Source organism: Aptenodytes patagonicus, chromosome 4 (genome assembly GCF_965638725.1).
Source record: "Aptenodytes patagonicus chromosome 4, bAptPat1.pri.cur, whole genome shotgun sequence".
Taxonomy (NCBI): Eukaryota; Metazoa; Chordata; class Aves; order Sphenisciformes; family Spheniscidae; genus Aptenodytes; species Aptenodytes patagonicus.
Genome location: NC_134952.1, coordinates 26,607,872 through 26,627,112, shown reverse-complemented (window position 1 = coordinate 26,627,112; position 19,241 = coordinate 26,607,872). Strand labels below are relative to the sequence as shown.

Sequence of the window (19,241 nt, the reverse complement as noted above, 5' to 3'; positions counted from 1 at the left end):
TAAGTTGCCACATGTTGTAGTAAAGAAGCATAAACACTTGACATCTTGTTTTTAAATGAAGGGGACACCAATATTAGTTATTGATCAAGTAGGAAAAAAAAAACTTAAAACTATTCTTAAATGAATACTCTGGCTTTGTTGATTTAACCTAAAGACTTGAAATCACTGGAAGATGCAGCAGTTCTCTCATCAGCTGTATAACACTTAATTGTGCTTCACACAGTGTAGTAGATTGATGTAATGATGCTGAAAAAGACTATTCATTCTTTTAAAGTGTCTGTGTCAACTTGAAATCATATTCCCAAAACTCAGTTTGTTTTCCTGATTGCAAGGAAGATTAATGTTTCTTAAAGTATTTTATGGCTGCTTTGTGAAACAAACTGACAGAATGAAGTGATAGACTTACAAAAAGATGTCGCTAAACATGAAACTTCATCGGAAACAAAATTGAAAAACCTGTGCTGAATTTATAACCAGGAGTTCTGAGAGTTTGGTGCTTTAACATACAGTTATGGAAAAAGTGAACAGGCAATAGGGAAAGAAGATGATAGCTATAAAAGCAGGATTTCTTAACTAGGAACTTTAAGACTTGTCCTTTTTATAGTACAAATTGTGAGAGGTCCTCAAAGACTGTTAAAAGCAAACAAAATCTGTGAAGTCAAAATGTGACTGCTTTCCTCAGAAACCACAGCAAAACATGCAGTTAGAAAATAGCTTATATAGCTTCTGAAACTTGGTACCAGCTGGCAGACAGTTGTGTAGAAGTGTGAGATCATCTTCCATACCATCCAGCAGCAATTCATAAAATAATTCTAACATGAAGTAACTTTAGACTGTGTTTCCAGAAGCATTATTTCTCTGACTGTAAAGAAATTATGGATAATTACTGTGCAATGTCCTCTTGTCCCAGTTTGGTAATAGCTGTATGCCTCAGAATTCCTTTTTCTATATTTCTGCTGCTGATATCCTGAAAGAGCAGTAACTTGGCAAAAGCTACAGTAATATTCTGTTAAATCTGCTCTGTAGGCAAGTCAAAACCATTATTTATAGTAGGATCTCTAATAAAGGCTGGCAGCTGTTAAATGTGAGGGTATCCTGGAGTTAACGTTGCACCCCTCCCTGCCTGCTGCTATGGAGGGAGTATTGAGTTTCCTTACCGTAGTTGATAACCTTCCACTGCTCTGGTATTCAGTGTACTTCAGCTGAAGCAGGGCATTTTTGGCTCAAAGCATGCCTGGTCTTTACAAGACTAGTGGTCAGACTTTTATTAAAATCTTAAAATTTATTATTAATTTTTTTTTAAATTAAAAAAAGAAGCCTTGCCTTTCTCTCTGCCTTTATAAAGTACAGCTATTACAACTTCTGTTTCTCTGTTCTTCATGGCTCAGGTTTCTCTTCCCCCAACTTACGCTTCCATTATACTGTTTAATTAGTACATTCCTTCTAGCTTAAGGCTATTTGTCTTCATAATGCTTTAAAACTGCTGTACTTCACTTTGTGAAGTGTCAGTTGTGCATCGCTGGCCTCTGGTATAATCTGATTTTTGTTGTTCATGACAATACTAAGTTTCTCCTGAATATTAACTTGCTAATTAGCTGCCTTACTTCTAACATCTTGCTGAAGGTCCACTCTTCTTCCTATAGACTACAGTAATTTAGACAAGTACTGTAGCCAGCCACAGGATTATGTGCATGATGAGTTTGGGACCGGATAACAAATTCCTGGCATGTTTCCCAAATAACTTCATGAAGATGCAGCTTAAGCCAGTTCAAAAACTGTATCTAATGTCCACAGCAGACAACTGAGAATTATTAGGGAGAGATGCACTTTGAACTAGCATGACTGTAAAGAGAAGAATTTACAGCTGCCAGGATACTGTAAGCCATGCTTTTATTTCTGCTCGAGCTTAGTACGCTATGTAATGGATTTCACATTTCATCTACGATGCATTCACTTCTCTGCATTCAGATTTAACTGCCAGACCAGGTCTCAAGGGGGCAGGTAACCAGACCAATCAAACACAACCACCACACCCTCAGACTGGGTTTTTAACTTTCCTTTAATGACAAGACAATGCCTGTGGAGGAGAAGCACGGTACAGAATAGTGGCGGTTCTGCATACCCAATACTGAAGAAGCACCTGTGCAACTTAGTGGGGTTTGTTACAGTCACATACCCAAACTAGGGGTGGCTCCATTTATGCTGTTATGGCAGCTCTGATTTTCCATGTGGTTTAAATTGTATGGTATCTACACAAGGCTGATTCTCTTGCCAGAAAGGGCTCTTGTTTTCTCCAACTTGATACCTTGTGTTTACCAAGGCTTGCACTTTGAGACATGCAAGCACCTGAAAAGCATTAACTATTGGCATGGTATAGCTTATTTTCTTAAGATGCAGGTAAGAGATACCATCTCTTGAAGAAGTACTACCTGTACTTTCCCTGGTGTGGTTCAAGACAGCCCTAATATGGTCCTTTGACGTGTACACAATCTTTAGAACGTCTCTATTTCCCAGAGTCCAGGTGAACTTGTGTTACATAATGGTAAGCTACACCAAACTATCAGTACCTTTCACATTACCTGTTATGAGCATCTTTACAAGTACCTAACTGCAGCAATATTGATGGTAGCATTTACTTAAATTTGTCCATTTTTTTTTTCAGCTTACATTTCTTCCACCTCGGTTCCATCGCTCTTTCAAAGTCAGTTCTGACTTTTTTGCTGAACACTAAAAGTACTATGTAGTTGTAGCCTTGCCAGAAGGAATTAGGTAAAACACTGCAAAGTGTTTTGGTGAGAGAGAAGTGTTCTGGACAGATAGTAAGCTTATTCATACATCCACCATCTGGTCTTCTGCATTTCTGGAACAGAGTATAATTATGTGCTGAAAAAAAGGATCCTTAAAACTGGCTGCTTTAAATAGGTTCACTCTCATTTTCAGATGGCTTTTGTCTTTCTTTTTTCTACCAAGTTCTTTAAGAAGAATTCACCTAATTAAAAGGCAAAACACAAAAATGATTTGTAGGTATTTCAGTGCAATAAAGCAAAACAATACACATTTAATGCAGGTATTCTATTCTACAATACAATTGTTCTTACGAGTATTCTATAGCAATTCAATTCTATACCACAGCACTTTCAATACATACAGCAAGGATGTTAAAAAAAAACTAAACAATAAAACCCAAACAAAACCCATAACCCAACAAACAACCCCTCCACCCCCAAAATCCTGATTTTTTCCTCAGGCCCAATTTTATGATATAGCTCTGCTTCTCTGTGATTTCCAACAGGCAAAGGTGAAGTGATTTAATCAAAAATTAATTCCTATTTCATAAAGTATCAGCAACTTCTAGTGAAACCTGCTATAAATCCTGTTTGAGCTGGCATTAAAACAGTCTGAGATGCAAGGTGCCCCAGATGAGTGTTCTCTGCTCCCTCCTTAGGAAAAAGCAGGATGTTGGACCTACACAACAGTTCCATTAATATAAGTTGCTACTTAATACCCAGTGCTTTGTCAGAAAGAGCACTGCCATAAATGTGTCTAATTATTTCTAGGGTATTGTAAATAAATTCTGCCTAAAGCAACAAAATTACATCACAAACAACAAAGGGCCCCATTAAACCCTGAAGTGTCCAAGAGGCAGAATGCAAAGGAAAGCTTGCAAAGTGGGTACCCTTTATCCTGCCTCGCGCATTAAATATAGTACAAACTAGGTTTGGCAACAAATTAGCTTAGGCAGCACAGCAATTGTACAAATACCAATTACTGTCATACTGATGCATTTAGATGACCTATGAACGACAGTAAGTGTAAATAATTTAAAAAATAGTAAAAAAAAAACCTACATGAGGTGTCCTTGAGCTAAGGTGAGCTTTGTTGCATATTACTTCACCGTTTTAACTTTATATAATAAAATGTTATGTGCTAAAGAATCTAATGCTTTTCAGTAGTTTACCTGCTTTATAGGAGGAGCGCACTAAAGGCCCGCTAGCCGTGTAATGGAATCCAAGATCATTTCCTACTTTTTCCCAGTACTTAAATTTTTCAGGAGTTACGTACTCCTCAACCTGAGTGAAAAGAATTAGTTTTGATCAGGTATTAATGCAAAGGAAATGGCTATAGCTAGCATGTAGTGACGTGAAACACAGTTATATTATAAGTTCAAAATTTTACACTCCAAAACTTGGAGCAGTCAAGTCACAAACTGAGTTTTCTCCTTGCTTTCTACCAAAAGAATGTATTTTATTTGCTTTTCACATTTAGCTGAAAAGTTTAGAATTTAATTTCTAGTTGTTGCTTTATCATTTTCTTCACTCTGTTTTTGAATGGTCCTTTCGAGCAAACCTTCTTTTGTCCAAGTTAGTAAAAAAAAATACAATAGTCCTACAAATCTTTTCACTAACAGTTATTTCAGTGAAACACGATAACAGAACAGAGACTCAAGCTCTGGACAGATTACAGAACAAGCAAATGGTAATTTCCCCAGCTGAAGTGGCACCATGAAGGGAGAGCCTATGAGATAGTGAAGGGGAGCTGGCTTGAGCCATTATGTTTGAGACATACAGTGAAGCTCTTGTTTTCCAGAATCGTGACTCAGCTCCAGCTGTCTCCCCAGCTAATAGCAGCAAGTAGCAATGGGAAGTCTGCAGAAGATGGAAGGGATTAGATAGCTGAGGTCATTTTTAGTGAAGAGTCCATAACAGATGAAGATCAGGTTAAACAAGGAAGGAAATTTTTCCCAACATCCTTAAGGTAAGGATGCATATCAAGCCTCAATTTAGAAAGTGGAAACTTGACTGTGCGAGGTATAGACCATAACGCTGCCTGTAAATTAAAGGCATTTTTACCTTTAGGTGACGTTTTGTTGGTTGCATGTACTGTCCTAGCGTCAAACAATCTACATCCGCTTCCCGCAATACTGTGAAAACAAAATTCCCTGTTAGTGGCAGAAGGATCACGACGGATGGTCAGCAATTAGTAAACACCCTCCTTCCAAGTCTGAACAAAGGTCACTCTGCAGCGCCCTGCAGGGGTTACATTCTGCTCTCCAGCAAAGGGAACTTGCAACCTCCATGAGCGGTAGCCACGTACCTCATTCTGAGCTCCATGCTGCTGCAAGACCTGAGCTATCTAGCTTAAAGCTAGAGAGAATACCATTGCGCTGCGCTCGCTGCAGTCACGTGTCTCACTGCAGAGATGACACGCTCTTGTCTGTTTTATCTTACGGCTTTTCATTGTGTCTTTAGGTCAGAGCCTTCATTTGACAAAAAATGGATGTATGCACATACACTTGGCACCTCTCCACTGTTTCAAGCGTCCTCACGCTGAGAAGAGCTATAAATCCATGGGAAATTGCCAACATCTTTTGCCAGTTTTGCACACTTCAGGATGTCAGTTTTGATGCCTGCAGAATCTCATAAACTGCTAAAATCTGAGTACATACTAGAATCAACATACAGCAAATGAGTTCAGGCAGTCTACCTACAGAGGGAAATCCAGACACCTGATAGTCAGCTAGCCTGAAGAATTATGTTCACTGCAGCTAGTGGGGTATTGCAAACAAAGGGATGGCTAAGGAATCAGCTTAGTATCTCCATATATTTTCTGGCTACTTGGGCTGGTTGCCCCCAAGTCAAATAGAAAGAGAAGGCTGTGTTTTGATTACGACGTTACACTCACTGTTACCCTGGACTCTGTTTAGATCGATATGGTTCTGTAAAGAAACTGGTTCAATACCAGCACATTCACATGTTCTTTAACTCCTACCCACAGGAGGGAAGGAGAACAAAGTTAGAGTAACTGAACGAATGTGTTAAGTAAGTTTGTCTCCAAATACATCCATGAAAGCGGCCTGAAAACAAATAGCACCAAATCTGAACTTTCATACTCTTGTGGCTAGGAAATGCTAGGCAGGAAGAATGGGAAAATCAGGAACTGTAATTTTATGGTCCAGATTGTGGGACAGCTGCAGAAAAACTAGACTATATCACTGCATTCTAAATATGGGTTGTTGTACACAAAATAAAGTACCAGGTAGATGTTCTTTCCGGATATGGGAGAAATGCCATAGGATTTATGAATTTCTTCTTGCAAGCGCACTGCATTCGCTTACCCCTGTGAAATCTTCTCCTCTTAAAAATACATTTGTATGAAAACATAAGAACATGCTACAACTCCAAAGATGATAACTTTTTTTATATCTAAGTAAGTTGAAATAAATTATTGTAATCAATAAGGTCTGCTATTTCTAAAAAGGAATGCACAATAAGGCAACTATGTTGCAAGCCCATTATTTACGTATTGCAAACATAAGAATATTAATATAGTCACACAAGGACAGTTATAACTTCCATTGAGATCAACAGGAGCTGGATCTACCTGTCAAACTGAACCTGAAAGCCATATGAAGGCAAAATACTTCAGAAGTTCAATCTTTTATGGTTTTTTCCCCCATAAAGCTTAGCAAACATCTCCTGCACCAGCAAACTGATTTGCATGTAGAGGCAAAGATGCTTACAACTGTTTTCCAACACAACAGAATTCAATACCGGTGAATTTTGGCATGTATTTCGATACGAACTTACATTTCATTGTTGAATATACTTGTTCATCTGTCTCGCCTAGCCCCAACATAATGGAGGTTTTAGAAATGACGCCGGGCTGGACCTCTTTAGCGTGCTTCAGCACACGTATGGATTGCTCGAAGTTGGCTCGGGGATCACGGACCTTCCTTTTCGTGTTTTCAGCACAAGGGGGAAAAACGCATGGAAGGGTGCACAGAAGTTAAGCGATGCCCAGAAAGGTGCGTTCTGCTAGTTTCTACGACGTGAAAATGGCAACTTGCAGGCTTTAGCACTTTAGTTTGACACCGGCCGAAAACGCCCCGAAGAAGCATCACCAGCCACGGGACGCACCCCAGTCTCGTGCCGCTTTGAGGGCAAAGCCGGGCTCCTCGGCCCCGCCCGCGGCCACCCTTGCCCCCGTGGCCCCGCCCAGCCGCGCCCCCGCGCCGGGGGTGGGGGTGGGTGAGGAGGCGGGCTGAGGCGCGGCTCCCCCGGCCCAGCGCGGAGGCGGCCCGGGGAGGCGACACCGCCCGAGGGCCGCCCCGGGGCCGGGGCGCGGCCCGGCGCGGCGCGGGCGCCCTCTGCCGGCCGGCGGCGGGCACGGCGGCGGCGGCGCCGCGCGCGAGGCAGGCTGGGAGCGGGGCCGGCCGGCGGCGCGCCCCGCGCCATTTCGCCCCGCGCCGCACGGCCCGGCCCGAGGCCCGCCCCGCCAGCCCCGCCTCGGCCGGGATCGCCAGCCCAGCTCCGCCTCGGCCGGGACCGGCAGCCCAGCCCCGCCAGCCCCGCCTCGGCCGGGACCGCCAGCCCAGCCCCGCCCCGCCTCGGCCGGGACCGGCAGTCCAGCCCCGCCAGCCCCGCCTCGGCCGGGACCGCCAGCCCAGCCCCGCCCCGCCTCGGCCGGGACCGGCAGTCCAGCCCCGCCAGCCCAGCCCCGCCTCGGCCGGGGCCGGCAGCGAGAGCTTCAGCGCGGATCTAAATAAATGGCTCCGGCTACCTCTTTCACACAAAGTCCTTCTACAAAAGCCCTTGCCTGTTTATACTCTCTACATACTACGATTGCTTACCTTTGTAATTCTGGCACCGTTTCCACATTGTGGGCATACACGTCCAGCCCCGACAACGCTACTTTCTCCACAGCTTTAAGGTCCCCTCGAAAATCGGGAGTTAGGCATTCTACCAGAATTTTTGAATTCCTGAAAAGGAGAGACCGCAAATGAGCACATCTTTGGGGTTTGTGTCACTGCTGCTAAAAAACTCAACAGAGCAGAAACCCAAACTAACTAAATGATGCTCTGATAAGCAACGCAAAGTATATCAGGACACACTTCTAAAACAACAGATTTCTGCAAATACTTGTATTGCAATTCAAACAAAATGTCATGTGTTTAATTCCCGATTTTACTGACGTGAGCTGAAATAGAATGAAAGCCAGGTAATAAATATAAAAGCGATTCCAACAGTCTCTTAATCACATTCACTGTTTATACGTGATTTTTCATGTGTCTGTTGCACGTTAACTTAACATGAGCTTAATATCGTAGCTCCAAAATGCAGAGGAGCTATAATCCTGCCCACTGGGATAAGAAGACTCTGCATTATTGCCCTGGAATCTAATCTTGGTGTCCAGGAGTCAGAATTCCGCTCAGAGAGGCAGGTGGGAAAAACTGTAGGGACCTTTTGAGTCCCAGGATACCCTGGATAAAGACTTAAATGAGGTTATACAAATTAAATCTGCAGGTAGACAAGTGTGCTATCAAATGGCAGTACAGGACACCGATGCAGAGTGAAGAAGGCATGGCTAGGGAAAGTAGGAAGGTACAATCACAGAGTTAGAAACAGCCATTGTGGGAAAACACAAAGCAATCTGATCACTGCTGAAAGAGAAACGCCACTTCTTTTGTAGTGTGGTGACGCCGTTATCTAAATCTAGTGTTTGAGCCCTAAACTTCAAGAATGAACATACCTCAAAAGCATGTACTCATCTCCTGGTAAACCAGCTGCATGGTCAAAGAAATAATCCAGTGCTTAGCTTTAAATAAGCCTGGGCTAAATTGGAAATGCATCCAAACTCAAAATACTTTGGGGCCATTATATGAGAAAGATGAAAAACAGGAAAAAAAAAGGGACACACGTAGGCTAAAGGCAGACTTTTGTGTTTGCATGGCCCCTGGAATAATCCAGCTAAAGGTAGTTTTGACCTATATGCAGTACCACATTCTAAAGTTTTATAATAATACTTTAATGAGATACCTTTCTTTCAGATGAGAGACTGTCTTTGCAAAGTGTTCTGCTCCACCGTCAGGCATATCTAGAAGCATTTCAATTATTCAATTAACTTTTCAGTTCAAGAAATGTATTTACTTATCAGCAAAGCCATAAAAAACCTAGAGAGTCAAATTTAAATGCAAACTAACAAAGCAGTCAAACCCCAGTCTTATCTTGCCGCTTATGCCAAAGGTTTACAAGATACTCTACCAAGCCTTGTTCTGCACAAAGTCTAACTGCGATCATCTAGGGCAGACTTCAAATGTTCACTCCAAATTTACCTGTCTCTAGGTTCACTGTCAGCCTGAGCACAGAATGGCTTTATCTATTTACGGTTTTGGTCTGAGAAACAGTTCTACAAAAATTTAAATATATATGTTATTGCTCTTCTATTGCAAGCCACTTTGAAGCTACTGGACCTTCCACCAAAGTATACTGAATAGTCTTTACAATGGTTTTCCCCACCTATGTGGTGTCATCACAAAGGAGCTACTACAACCGTAGAAAAAGGCAACTTTCAGTTTTGTTACACAGAATATATTCCAGGTTTAGTTTTTGGAAGGAAGTTCCATACTGGTATTGTATATGAATGAATGTGGGGTGTTTTTTTGCTAATCAAGCTATAGAACATGGTGTATATGTACATATTTTGCAAAAAATTAGTTATAAAATATTTAGTAATATCCTTCATGTTTAATAACAGCGTAACTTGTTATATTTTACCAGACAGAGAAATACTAAGAATATGTAGAAACCTTCCAAAGTTTCAGCAGTGTCCACTTCTTTAAAATAGTAAACCTCAACAATTGCGCTGAGTGATAAATGTTTATCGAGGCCTGCGCTCACCCCGTGTAACCCATACGACAGCTTAGACGGGAAGAGTTGAGAGACAACATACTAACCGTCTCTGTCCACGGACGTCAATACAACATAATCCAAGCCCCACTCAGCTATAGCCTTTGCTGTGTTGTAAGGCTCCTTGGGATCCAGTGGAGGTGGATTTTTTGCTGTCTTTACTGAACAAAATCTGCAACCTCTAGTGCATGTGTCACCCATCAGCTGAAATAAGAAAGACATTCCTACCTTTACATTGTACACATCACTGTTGCTCAGCTGCGAGACAGCTGCATAAGCTAGATCAGATAAATCCCAATACTAAGCAACACAACGAGGACAGTGATTTACTCTAAGTTTCTTGTAATAAACCCACACCGCTACAGTAGAGATCCAACAATACACTACAAACAGCTCAAACATTAACAGAATACTTACGAAACGGTTAATGGCTTACCATAATAGTAGCTGTAGCTGTAGCATATTCACCACCTCCCCAGCATTCTCCAATGTTGGGACAACGTGCTTCTTCACATACCTAAAGTTAAAAGACAGTAACGTACCTGTCTTTTTTCAATGTTGTTATTGAAGATTATTGTATTATTGATCAATTTCAATAGTAGCCTACGAACAAAACATAATTCCTTCTGTGATAAATGGGGAGATTAACAGATTTGCATATTGTTCTGTAAGAAGTCAGTAGAATAGCTGGGAAGAGAACTGTTTCCCGACACGCATTACCATTCTTTTCCTGTACTTCACAACTCCAAAATCTCCTCAACCACGTAACTGCCTTATTAATTAGCACAGATAGTCATTAACATTTTAAATTTAAAAATTGATAAAATGTTCACAAAGTCTATGATGCACCAAAGCACAATCTTACCCTGGGGAAAAAAAAAAAAGGAAAAAAGCTCTCCATGCATACCCACCACTTCTTACCATCTGGAAGGTATATTTAATGAAATACATGTATTTCTAGAATTTCTTTACATGCAAAACATGTATGGAACTCTGAAATTGTGCGTGTTTCCATTAAAAACAGTCACACATAGCATCTTCTGATCTCTTTGGTGATGCACGTAGTAAATCCTAGTATTTAAAATCACAGCAGGAAAAACATGAAATACTCTATTTGATCCGTCTTCATTCTTTAGGGGTAAAATTCACTGCTGGCAAAAAGGATCAGCATTTGGCTTGGTTTCAGCATTGAAAATCATGCAAGACATTATTTCTACCTGTCCTCCACAGAGAAATAATTTTGTATCTGTAAAAAATGCCTTATTTCTACAGGAAAACTCGGTTGGTACTAGATTTACCGTGTGAAGATTTAAACTTCTCAAGGTATTCTTTAGTTTATTGTAGTTCTTTCCCATGGGAATCCTTGTTTTCAGCCATGGAGGAAGTCGCAGCCTGAACAACATCAAGCAAACATAAAGATCAGTATAATATTTACATGATAAGCTTCCATTAATTTCATAGATCCGCTTTAATTTGTTACAGATCCCAACTAGGAAAGGTTCCTTGAAAACTGACGCAATTCAGCAACCAAGATTAGCATCATTCATGGTTATAATGGACTTCTCTCTTCCATGTTTATCATCATCCCAACATTCAAGAGTAGGAGTTTGTTGTCATTGGAAGGTTTAAAACGGTTAACTGTACCGGTGGGATTTAACAGTGCCACACTGGAGACTGCAACAGTTGTTAATGGCAGCGTATGTCACACACCTATCACAAAGTCTGATCAAATTTATAACTGGAAATATGGGGGGGGGGCGGTAAGCATTTTTTAATTTAGTCTTCATTTTTTTGTTTTACTCTATCAATAATATTTTTTCAACACCAAAGTAGGGTACACTCGCCTACTGATGTATATTTGTAATTTAGTACAGGCCATGGCACAGGCACTCAAGTGAGAAAACACCACCACGTCTTCATGTTTTGTTACACATTCATTGGAAGTTAATAATGTGTTTGTTCTTCCTTGAAAAATTATGAAATCGGCAAGCCAGTACGACAGAATTTAATAAAGATACATTGTATACATTTATAGTTAATACTAAACATGCAAGATAGTGCATGGAAGCAACTGCACTTGTTTAAAATCACAACTACCTTTCTCCTTTCTGACGCTTTAAATTGCCTTTATACTCGGCCCACGCGCCCTTGTCTGACAAATCTCCAGATACAAAGTCTTGTAAGTCTGGTCCACTTTTCAGAAACTCTTTTTTTTCCTCTGGCAAAGAACCTGATGCTCTGTACTGGTTACACACATGGCTCCCAGACACCTGAAAGAAGCAACGCTGTAATTTATTGAATTATAAATGCACTAGCATTTATATTTAGCATTATACACTAAGTAACTACCTGTCCTTTTGGTGGTTAACGTACACTTTGTGTAAGCGTTTTCCCAACTGCCTTTAAGTTAAACACGTAATTCTCTTTTTCATTTTAAGTCACGTGAGACATAAAGCACGATCTCTTCCAAAATACCTTAGTATCCAGCTAAGTCACATAGTTTGGGGGGATAAATAACATTGCACGGATTAATTTGAGATTCCGGGGCTGAAAAACCAGACGTTGAGGCGATTAACCGTACGCTGCCCAGTCAGTAACCGAGGGACCCGATTCCGATGGAAACGCATCGCGCAAACCGGGTTCTCGGAAGCGGCGTTTGCGGCGGGCGGGAGCCGTGGCTGTTTCCCGGGGGCGCGCGGGCGCGGCAGCCCTCCGGCTGCCTCACGTCCCGGCGTCGCCCCCGCGGTGCGGGGGACGGCCCGGCCAGGGCTCTGCCCGCGGTGAACCACCGCGCTGGCGCCCCACCGCCCAGCCGGGCGGCCCGCGGCCGCCAAGAGGCGAGCTCGGGTGCCGGCGGCGTCTTCTGCCGCCGCGATACGCCCCGTCCCCTCGCCGGGGGACCGTCCCGAGGTCTCCTTTCTGCCGGGCCGCAACGCCCACCCCGGCGCGCTTGGCAGCCCGCCGTCCGGCACGCCCCCCCGCGGCACGCGGCCCTGACACGGCGCCCGCTCACCCGTCCCTGGGGCCCTAGCAGCAGCCGCCGGGCGGCCGTGGCGGCGGCCCCGCAGCGGCAGCCCCGCGGCAGCAGCGACATGGCGGCGCCAGTGGAGCCGCCGGCCCGGCTCTGCCGGCCGGCCCGATCGATCCTCTCAGCGCTCGGCCGCCCCCCCTGTCCGCCTCGGTCAGCTCACGAGCATCGGTCCTCGGCTACTCTTGCCTCCTGGACGGCAACCTCGGCGTGATGACGCCAAGGGGCCGAGCAGCTACAAGTACGTGATGACGTCAGACGCTGCCTCTTTCCGCTGTGCTCGCCGCAAGGTGAGGTGCCGGCCGGCGGCGGCATCCGGGGCCATCCGCCGCGGGCAGCCCCCCCAGCGCCCCGCCCGGGCGCGGGCAGCCCCCCGGGGCGGCGCCGGGCGCAGCCGCCACCTCCCGTCCCAAGCCCTGCGGGAGGGAAGCCGCCGGGACGGCGCCTTCCCCCTGCCCCCCTTCCCCCGGCGGTTCTAGGCCCGGGCTGGGCCCCGCTGTGGAGTCGGGCGCTGGGACGGCCGCTTCTCGCCGCTCCCCCGGGGCCTGGGCGGGATGCGTCCGTGTCGGAAGCAGAGCCCGGCGCCGTGGCGACTCGGAGGTGGCGGGGGGGGTGGGGGCGTCGGGTCAGCGCTCCGTAGTTGCGCGTTCCGGGGTACGCGCGGGGGAGGAGCGGAAAGGGCGCGGGAGAAGGGCCTGGCCTGGAGGGTCTGCAGCTTCTTTCGGTTGTCCTTTGCAGAATGAAGACCATTCTCAGCAACCAGACCGTTGACATCCCCGAGCAAGGTACGTCTGCGTGTGCCTTTGAAAGGCGTTTTGGGGTGCTGACCCCGCAGCCGGTTAACCCGCGTCTGCCTTTGATTTCCAGTCAGTGTTTCACTGAAGGGCCGGACAGTCATTGTAAAGGGCCCCAGAGGAACCTTGCGAAGGGATTTTAACCACATCAATGTGGAGCTGTCTCTCCTGGGAAAGAAACACAAGAAGGTGAGTGCTGCGGAGGTCGTGTCTCTGCCCAGAGAGGGAGGGTGGCTTTACGGTTAGCTTTAAAACTTCTCGATAGTGCAGGAGATTGAACCAAAACTTTTAGCCGCAGGTGAGTTATTTAATTCTTCGCTTGTTGCTGTGTTTCCTGAAAGAGGCTGGTCTCATGGAACCTTGGGACCGACTCGGGAACTGGAATTCTTGAAGTTCTGCGATGTGCTGGAGTGAATTTGTTGGTTGATTTTCTTTTGTAGTTACAGTCAGATGGTTACTGGGAAGGGGATTGATCACTACGTGCTCTGTTTTATAAACTGGTTAGTCTTAGCTAGATAAAACTAAATCTCTACGTTTAATTTTCAGAATTGGCAAGTTACGTCACGAGAGCAGATGTTTTCTAAATAAATGTGTAGTATTTTTGTGCTGTCTTAAAACCTACAAAAAAAGGGGAAGAGTGGCTGATTTCAGCTACTTTTTCACAGGCATCTAGTGTCCCATTAAAACACTGGACCCCCACAACAGTGTTTCATTAAAAAGTTGATAGCTAAGGCCTAGGAGAGTGAGTTTGGAACAACCCATTCACTGTTTAGCATTTGATAAAACATGTTTCAGCTTAAGATGTCAGAATATCTATCCCAGCTTCTTTGAAGATTTGTTAGTAATGAGATATGAAGAAAAAATTATTTCTCATATGTCTGGGAGTTAGGGCTTAAAAGGCTTGAGCTAGGTGGGCCTTTAATAGTCGTCTTTCAAGGAAACAAAGTACTTTTGTGCTTTTATTAGGAGGGCTTTTAAGCAGTTTACCTGAACTTCTCGCTCTTACTTTGTCACAAAAATGTTTCGTTTCTAGTTTTGAAGTGTAGCTGCAAGCTTTCTTTAATTCTGTTTATTTTTTTTAACACAGCTACGTGTTGACAAGTGGTGGGGTAACAGAAAGGAACTGGCGACAGTTCGTACAATTTGCAGCCATGTACAGAACATGATAAAGGGTGTTACACTGGTGAGTTTTATTTTGAAATAGGATAACTCGTGTCATTTTTGTTACGACAACAACAGACAGCCTTTTACTTCAGTGAGAGCTTTTCTAAGCATCCAAGATGTAGCTTTCTCCCCCCCCCCCCGCACGTCCTGTCAAACAAGTTCTGCAGGTGGAAGAAAGCACAAACAATAAACTCTGGGTGTCTCGTGGGCTCAGTGGCTTGCCCTTGTTAAGAAACTATTTTCAATATATTTTGGTTTAGGTCTCTCTCCAGTAAGCTTAACGCATTTGTTTCACCTTTTGGATGCATTCTGCTTTCAATATCTGATGATGTCCTTTATCCTAGGGATTTCGTTACAAGATGCGGTCAGTGTACGCTCACTTCCCAATCAACGTAGTTATCCAGGATAACGGCTCACTTGTGGAAATCCGAAACTTCTTGGGAGAGAAGTACATTCGCAGAGTGCGTATGAGGCCAGGTGAGCGTGTCTGGAGATGTACTTCACCATTTCTAACTAGGGTTTCTAAACTACTTTCTTTGGGTACTGCCACTGATAACAGGAGATGGTGAATGATGGTTGAAGCAGCATTTGCCTGTCTAAATTTACGTAATCTTATGATACCTTTGCCGCTGTTTAGATTTATTATTAATAATGCTATTGTAATTTATTTTTAGTAATGAGAGCTAGCTAATAGCTAATAACTAGTTTAGAGCTAGTTATTGTAATATGAGTTACAAGGAGTCCCGTGTTTACTTTCATCACTGTGAGATCGTGACAGTGTTTATAGTTGGTATACTGCAGGTGCTTTATTTTAGATTGGTGTTTCCGTTTTAAACATTGTCCGTGAACTATTCACACCGCATCATATTTTTGGTCTTTGAAGTGGTGTTGTATTTCGAATTTCCTGATTGTCTAGGAGCATGTATGATAAACTTGAAAATTGTCATCTTACCTGTTGGTCTTATGTCTGGCGTACTTGGAGTTCTAGCAAAATGTCTAACGGAGTAGGCATTTGGTGGAGCTTGTTTAACTTCCGAAAGGAGGAGACAAGACATGTCGTAAACACAGTTGCCTTACGACTGTAGGGAAGAATTTCCATATCCATTTTTTTGATAGTTCCACTTCTGGTGAAGGTATGGGTAAGGATATTTAGTGTGACTGATGGTGTTTTGGGGTGGCTTTAGAAGATAGCATCAGACTTGTCCAAAAACACTGGTATATACAGCACAGTTACTTAATGGTGGCTTTGACTTTGATTTACTGTGGGATATTAAGGGTGGGTTTGATTATTGTATTTGATTTTTTAAGTCGGCATTTACTTCAAAGATAGTAAAATGCTGGCTTAAAAGCTAACATCTATTGACTAAACAGATAAAACTATACAAACTTACTTGTGGTGTTCTCCTTGCAAATGAAAGTTTCCTGTTAGACTCTTGAATGTGTTTACTCCTTGTGAGTATTTGCAGTGTTGCTGGTATAGACATGGTGCTTGACGTGTCGAGGGCAAGGGTTTTTTAATAACTTTTGTTTGGGGTGACTCCAGTTTTGTCTTAATGAACATAAGAATGTGGAAAATGGCACCACCTAGCTGACGAAACCATGCTGGCAAAGTCTCTGGCTTGTACGCAGTGTTGGTGATTAATGCTGTAATGTAGTAACATTTAAGTAGGAATACTACTTAGTTGCTTTCAATCCAGAGCATGACTTGCACTAATCTTTGAGTTCTGAAACTGTGTGAGGGAGGACAGTCCTGGAAGGGGTTTGGGGGGCTCTTAACAAAGTCATAGAAGCTAATTATTGCCTAGAGTACTACTTTCTAGATCTGCAAACTGGGACAGGACACGAATACTGTTTCTTTAGTACGTGTAACGTCTTCACCAACAATTGTGCGTTTTCCTTTCTGTAGGTGTTTCCTGTGCAGTATCTCAAGCCCAGAAAGATGAGCTGATCCTTGAAGGGAATGACATCGAACTGGTGTCCAATTCAGGTTTGTGAAAGTAGATGTGTGGGAAGCTATAATGATGTGGCCACTTTAATCTGAAGATGTCAGCTTAGCAAACTGTCTTTTTTCTCAGACCCTGAGGTAAATGACAGCTCAGTCTTTTTTTTTTTTTCCTCTAGTCACCGTAATTGCTTTTCATAGTTTTTTACACTTTTTCTAAACTTGGAGATGTTTTTACAAGCCCACAGAACATTTTTTTGGAGTCAGTATTGATGGCCTTTTTGGCACCAAACTTTTCAGCTTTTCAGTTGTACGAGTGTGCAGTAATAAATTGTCACTGGCCTGAGCTGCCAAGACAGGCTCGGTGAAATGCATTCTGTTTTCCTTAGAACTGACAGGATTTCAAATTGGTAATTCCTTTCTCCAGATGACAGTTTCATTTGTTAGTTGAAATATTGGAGAGTAAACAAAGGCTACAAGTTGGCTTGGACCTCTTGCGTTGTGCTAATGGTCTTGCTTTGTCTGCAGCTGCCTTGATCCAGCAAGCCACTACGGTCAAGAACAAGGATATCAGGAAATTCTTGGATGGTATCTATGTCTCCGAGAAAGGAACAGTACAGCAGGCAGATGAGTAAAACTCGTAATAGGTTGGTATCATCTTAACGCAGATTGTGCATCTTCCGTGTAGAGATGGTTACTCGATCTGGGGACTTGACGAGGTTTACCTACTTTAACAAGGCTGTGGCTAAGCAGGTTCCCAGCAGGGATGCAGTTGTGCTTGTAGAAGGCATCATAAGAGGTATCATAAAACTGAACTTCCGCTAGGTCTCTTGACAGCAACTTTCCATCTCTCATCAACTTGGTATTACGCTACCGTATGGAGAAATACCTAACTCTCAAGTGCTGTATTCTGTGCTGTGCATGCTACTTACGATGGTGGCTGAGGATTTAAAACCAACTGACCTAGCATGACAGACCGGTTTACAGCTATTTACAGAGAAGACTTTCTTAGACAAAGGTTCCTCCTGGTTGGCCACTGACTTCCATAAAAAAAGTGGGCAGCACATAATTTATATACAAAGGTCTTCTGTGTAGTTCGTGTGTAAATGCTTGTAAACAAAGGTCAATTTAACATGGACAACTACTTAACATTGTGTATGTACCTTTGTCACTGAAGTTGAGTACAAGGATTTTGGGATAATTTTAAGAATTTTAACTGCCAAAGGAATTTGATGCGTTTCAGCTATGTATAGTTCCACACATGGTACAAAACACTTGAGCAGAACGAGACCGGCTGACTTGCAAATCAAATAGATGTTGTGTGCCTTTTGAACCTAAGCTTGAGACAGAGGATGCAGATAAAGTGAGTTTCATAAACTAAATTTTTTTATCACCAGCCAGGTACCAGACACTTGCAAGCTGCTGAAAAAATTATCTTAGTGCTGTTCCAAGTTCCTTGAGAGACAGAACAGCTTGTAACCTGCTTGTTAAACGGTTGTGAGCTGTTGTGTTTGAAGGCATCTTTAAGTAATCTTGTCTGCATAAAATTAAGCAAATTCTTTAATGCAAGACAGACATTAATAGCTCAAAACTATCAGATAAATTAACTTGTCATATGTCTGTAAACTTCCAATTTCACATTTGCAGTGCTAAAACCTTTCTAAAAGCTCTTAACTTTTTATTTACAGTTGTCTGGATCCTGAAATGAACGGCAATAAGGCATTATATCGGCAAGTACTGAGTCTGACACAAAACCTGAACACCATGAGAGGGTTAATAAAATAAAACATATTTCATATCTTGGCCTCTTTTTTTTAAGAACTAAATGGTGATTGCATGAACCTGTTCAAGATCTTTGGCTTTTGGAGAAGCAGATTGTCACAGGATAATGGCAGATAGTCCGCAGGCAGTGCTGCAGACGCGTTGCTTACCGGTCTCTGAGAACATTCAGCCTGAATGAAGTCTGATGGTTTGGAAACCTCATGCTGGTGGAGTGTGGACCCAGCGTGTAAAGCCATGAAGTGGTAGTTTTAGATCATAGCATTAAGAAATAGCAAAAGCATTGTTCTCACAGAAAGGACTAGTGTTCTTTCACATTATCTCAGAACCTCAAACCAATGACCGCAAAAACTGATTTCCTTGTACCATTTCTGGAGGGGAGTTCAGGCTTGTGATGACAGAATCTGAAGTAGATTAAAACCAAAATTGGAATCAGTGGAACCAAATTTATAAGACTTGTTTAAACTGAATACAGGTGGAAGCAGTAGTCTGAAAATACGATGCTTTATCTGTATTGCTCAATTAAGAAAACCAAGGACTTGACCCCAGAGTTCAGGCAGAGTTTATTGCTGAGTTTCACCAGCGGTGATTTGTGTCATCTGGGGCTATAGCTCTCTGTTTTTCTTGGTTACTAATCTTGCCACGTAGCAATGTCTAGTTGGGATTTTGTGCTATTTCTGTGCTGTGGTAACATCCATATTGTCACTTGTTACATTCAATTTTGCACAGAAAATACTGGGATAGTGCAGAAATGTACTTGGCAACAAGTGGCTAAAGCTTAATATTGAGGAAAGCATCTATGCACGCCTAAAAAAATTCAGAAAATTGCCCAAAGCGCTCACTTGCGT

At 43.0% G+C, this 19,241-nt stretch overlaps 2 protein-coding genes across 2 annotated transcripts; one reads left to right on the top strand and one right to left on the bottom strand.

Moving 5' to 3' along the window:
- Positions 1–2,041: 2,041 nt before the first annotated feature.
- LIAS (lipoic acid synthetase) lies at positions 2,042–12,803 on the bottom strand. The gene is made up of 11 exons (XM_076336112.1): positions 12,700–12,803; positions 11,784–11,956; positions 10,985–11,078; positions 10,123–10,203; positions 9,734–9,890; positions 8,817–8,874; positions 7,631–7,759; positions 6,588–6,733; positions 4,851–4,921; positions 3,959–4,070; positions 2,042–2,989 (listed from the first exon to the last, which is right to left on the bottom strand). Exons 1-11 carry the CDS (start codon positions 12,778–12,780, stop codon positions 2,937–2,939), a joined length of 1,155 nt encoding a protein of 384 aa, XP_076192227.1. The 5' UTR covers positions 12,781–12,803; the 3' UTR covers positions 2,042–2,936.
- A 163-nt stretch (positions 12,804–12,966) lies between these two features.
- Positions 12,967–18,412, top strand: RPL9 (ribosomal protein L9). The gene is made up of 8 exons (XM_076336111.1): positions 12,967–13,004; positions 13,453–13,499; positions 13,582–13,697; positions 14,596–14,691; positions 15,017–15,149; positions 16,579–16,659; positions 17,143–17,261; positions 18,303–18,412. Exons 2-7 carry the CDS (start codon positions 13,454–13,456, stop codon positions 17,247–17,249), a joined length of 579 nt encoding a protein of 192 aa, XP_076192226.1. The 5' UTR covers positions 12,967–13,004; position 13,453; the 3' UTR covers positions 17,250–17,261; positions 18,303–18,412.
- Positions 18,413–19,241: the final 829 nt, after the last annotated feature.

Coding starts and splice junctions, on each gene's coding strand:
- RPL9 (XM_076336111.1), top strand. CDS start 13,454: ATGAAGACCATTCTCAGCAACCAGACCGTTGACATCCCCGAGCAAG. Junction 13,698..14,595: donor TGGGAAAGAAACACAAGAAG/GTGAGTGCTGCG, acceptor TTTTTAACACAG/CTACGTGTTGACAAGTGGTG. Junction 15,150..16,578: donor CAGAGTGCGTATGAGGCCAG/GTGAGCGTGTCT, acceptor TCCTTTCTGTAG/GTGTTTCCTGTGCAGTATCT.
- LIAS (XM_076336112.1), bottom strand. CDS start 12,780: ATGTCGCTGCTGCCGCGGGGCTGCCGCTGCGGGGCCGCCGCCACGGCC. Junction 10,204..10,984: donor GAAGTTTAAATCTTCACACG/GTAAATCTAGTA, acceptor TTTTAACTTTAG/GTATGTGAAGAAGCACGTTG. Junction 4,071..4,850: donor CAACAAAACGTCACCTAAAG/GTAAAAATGCCT, acceptor CTTTTCACTCAG/GTTGAGGAGTACGTAACTCC.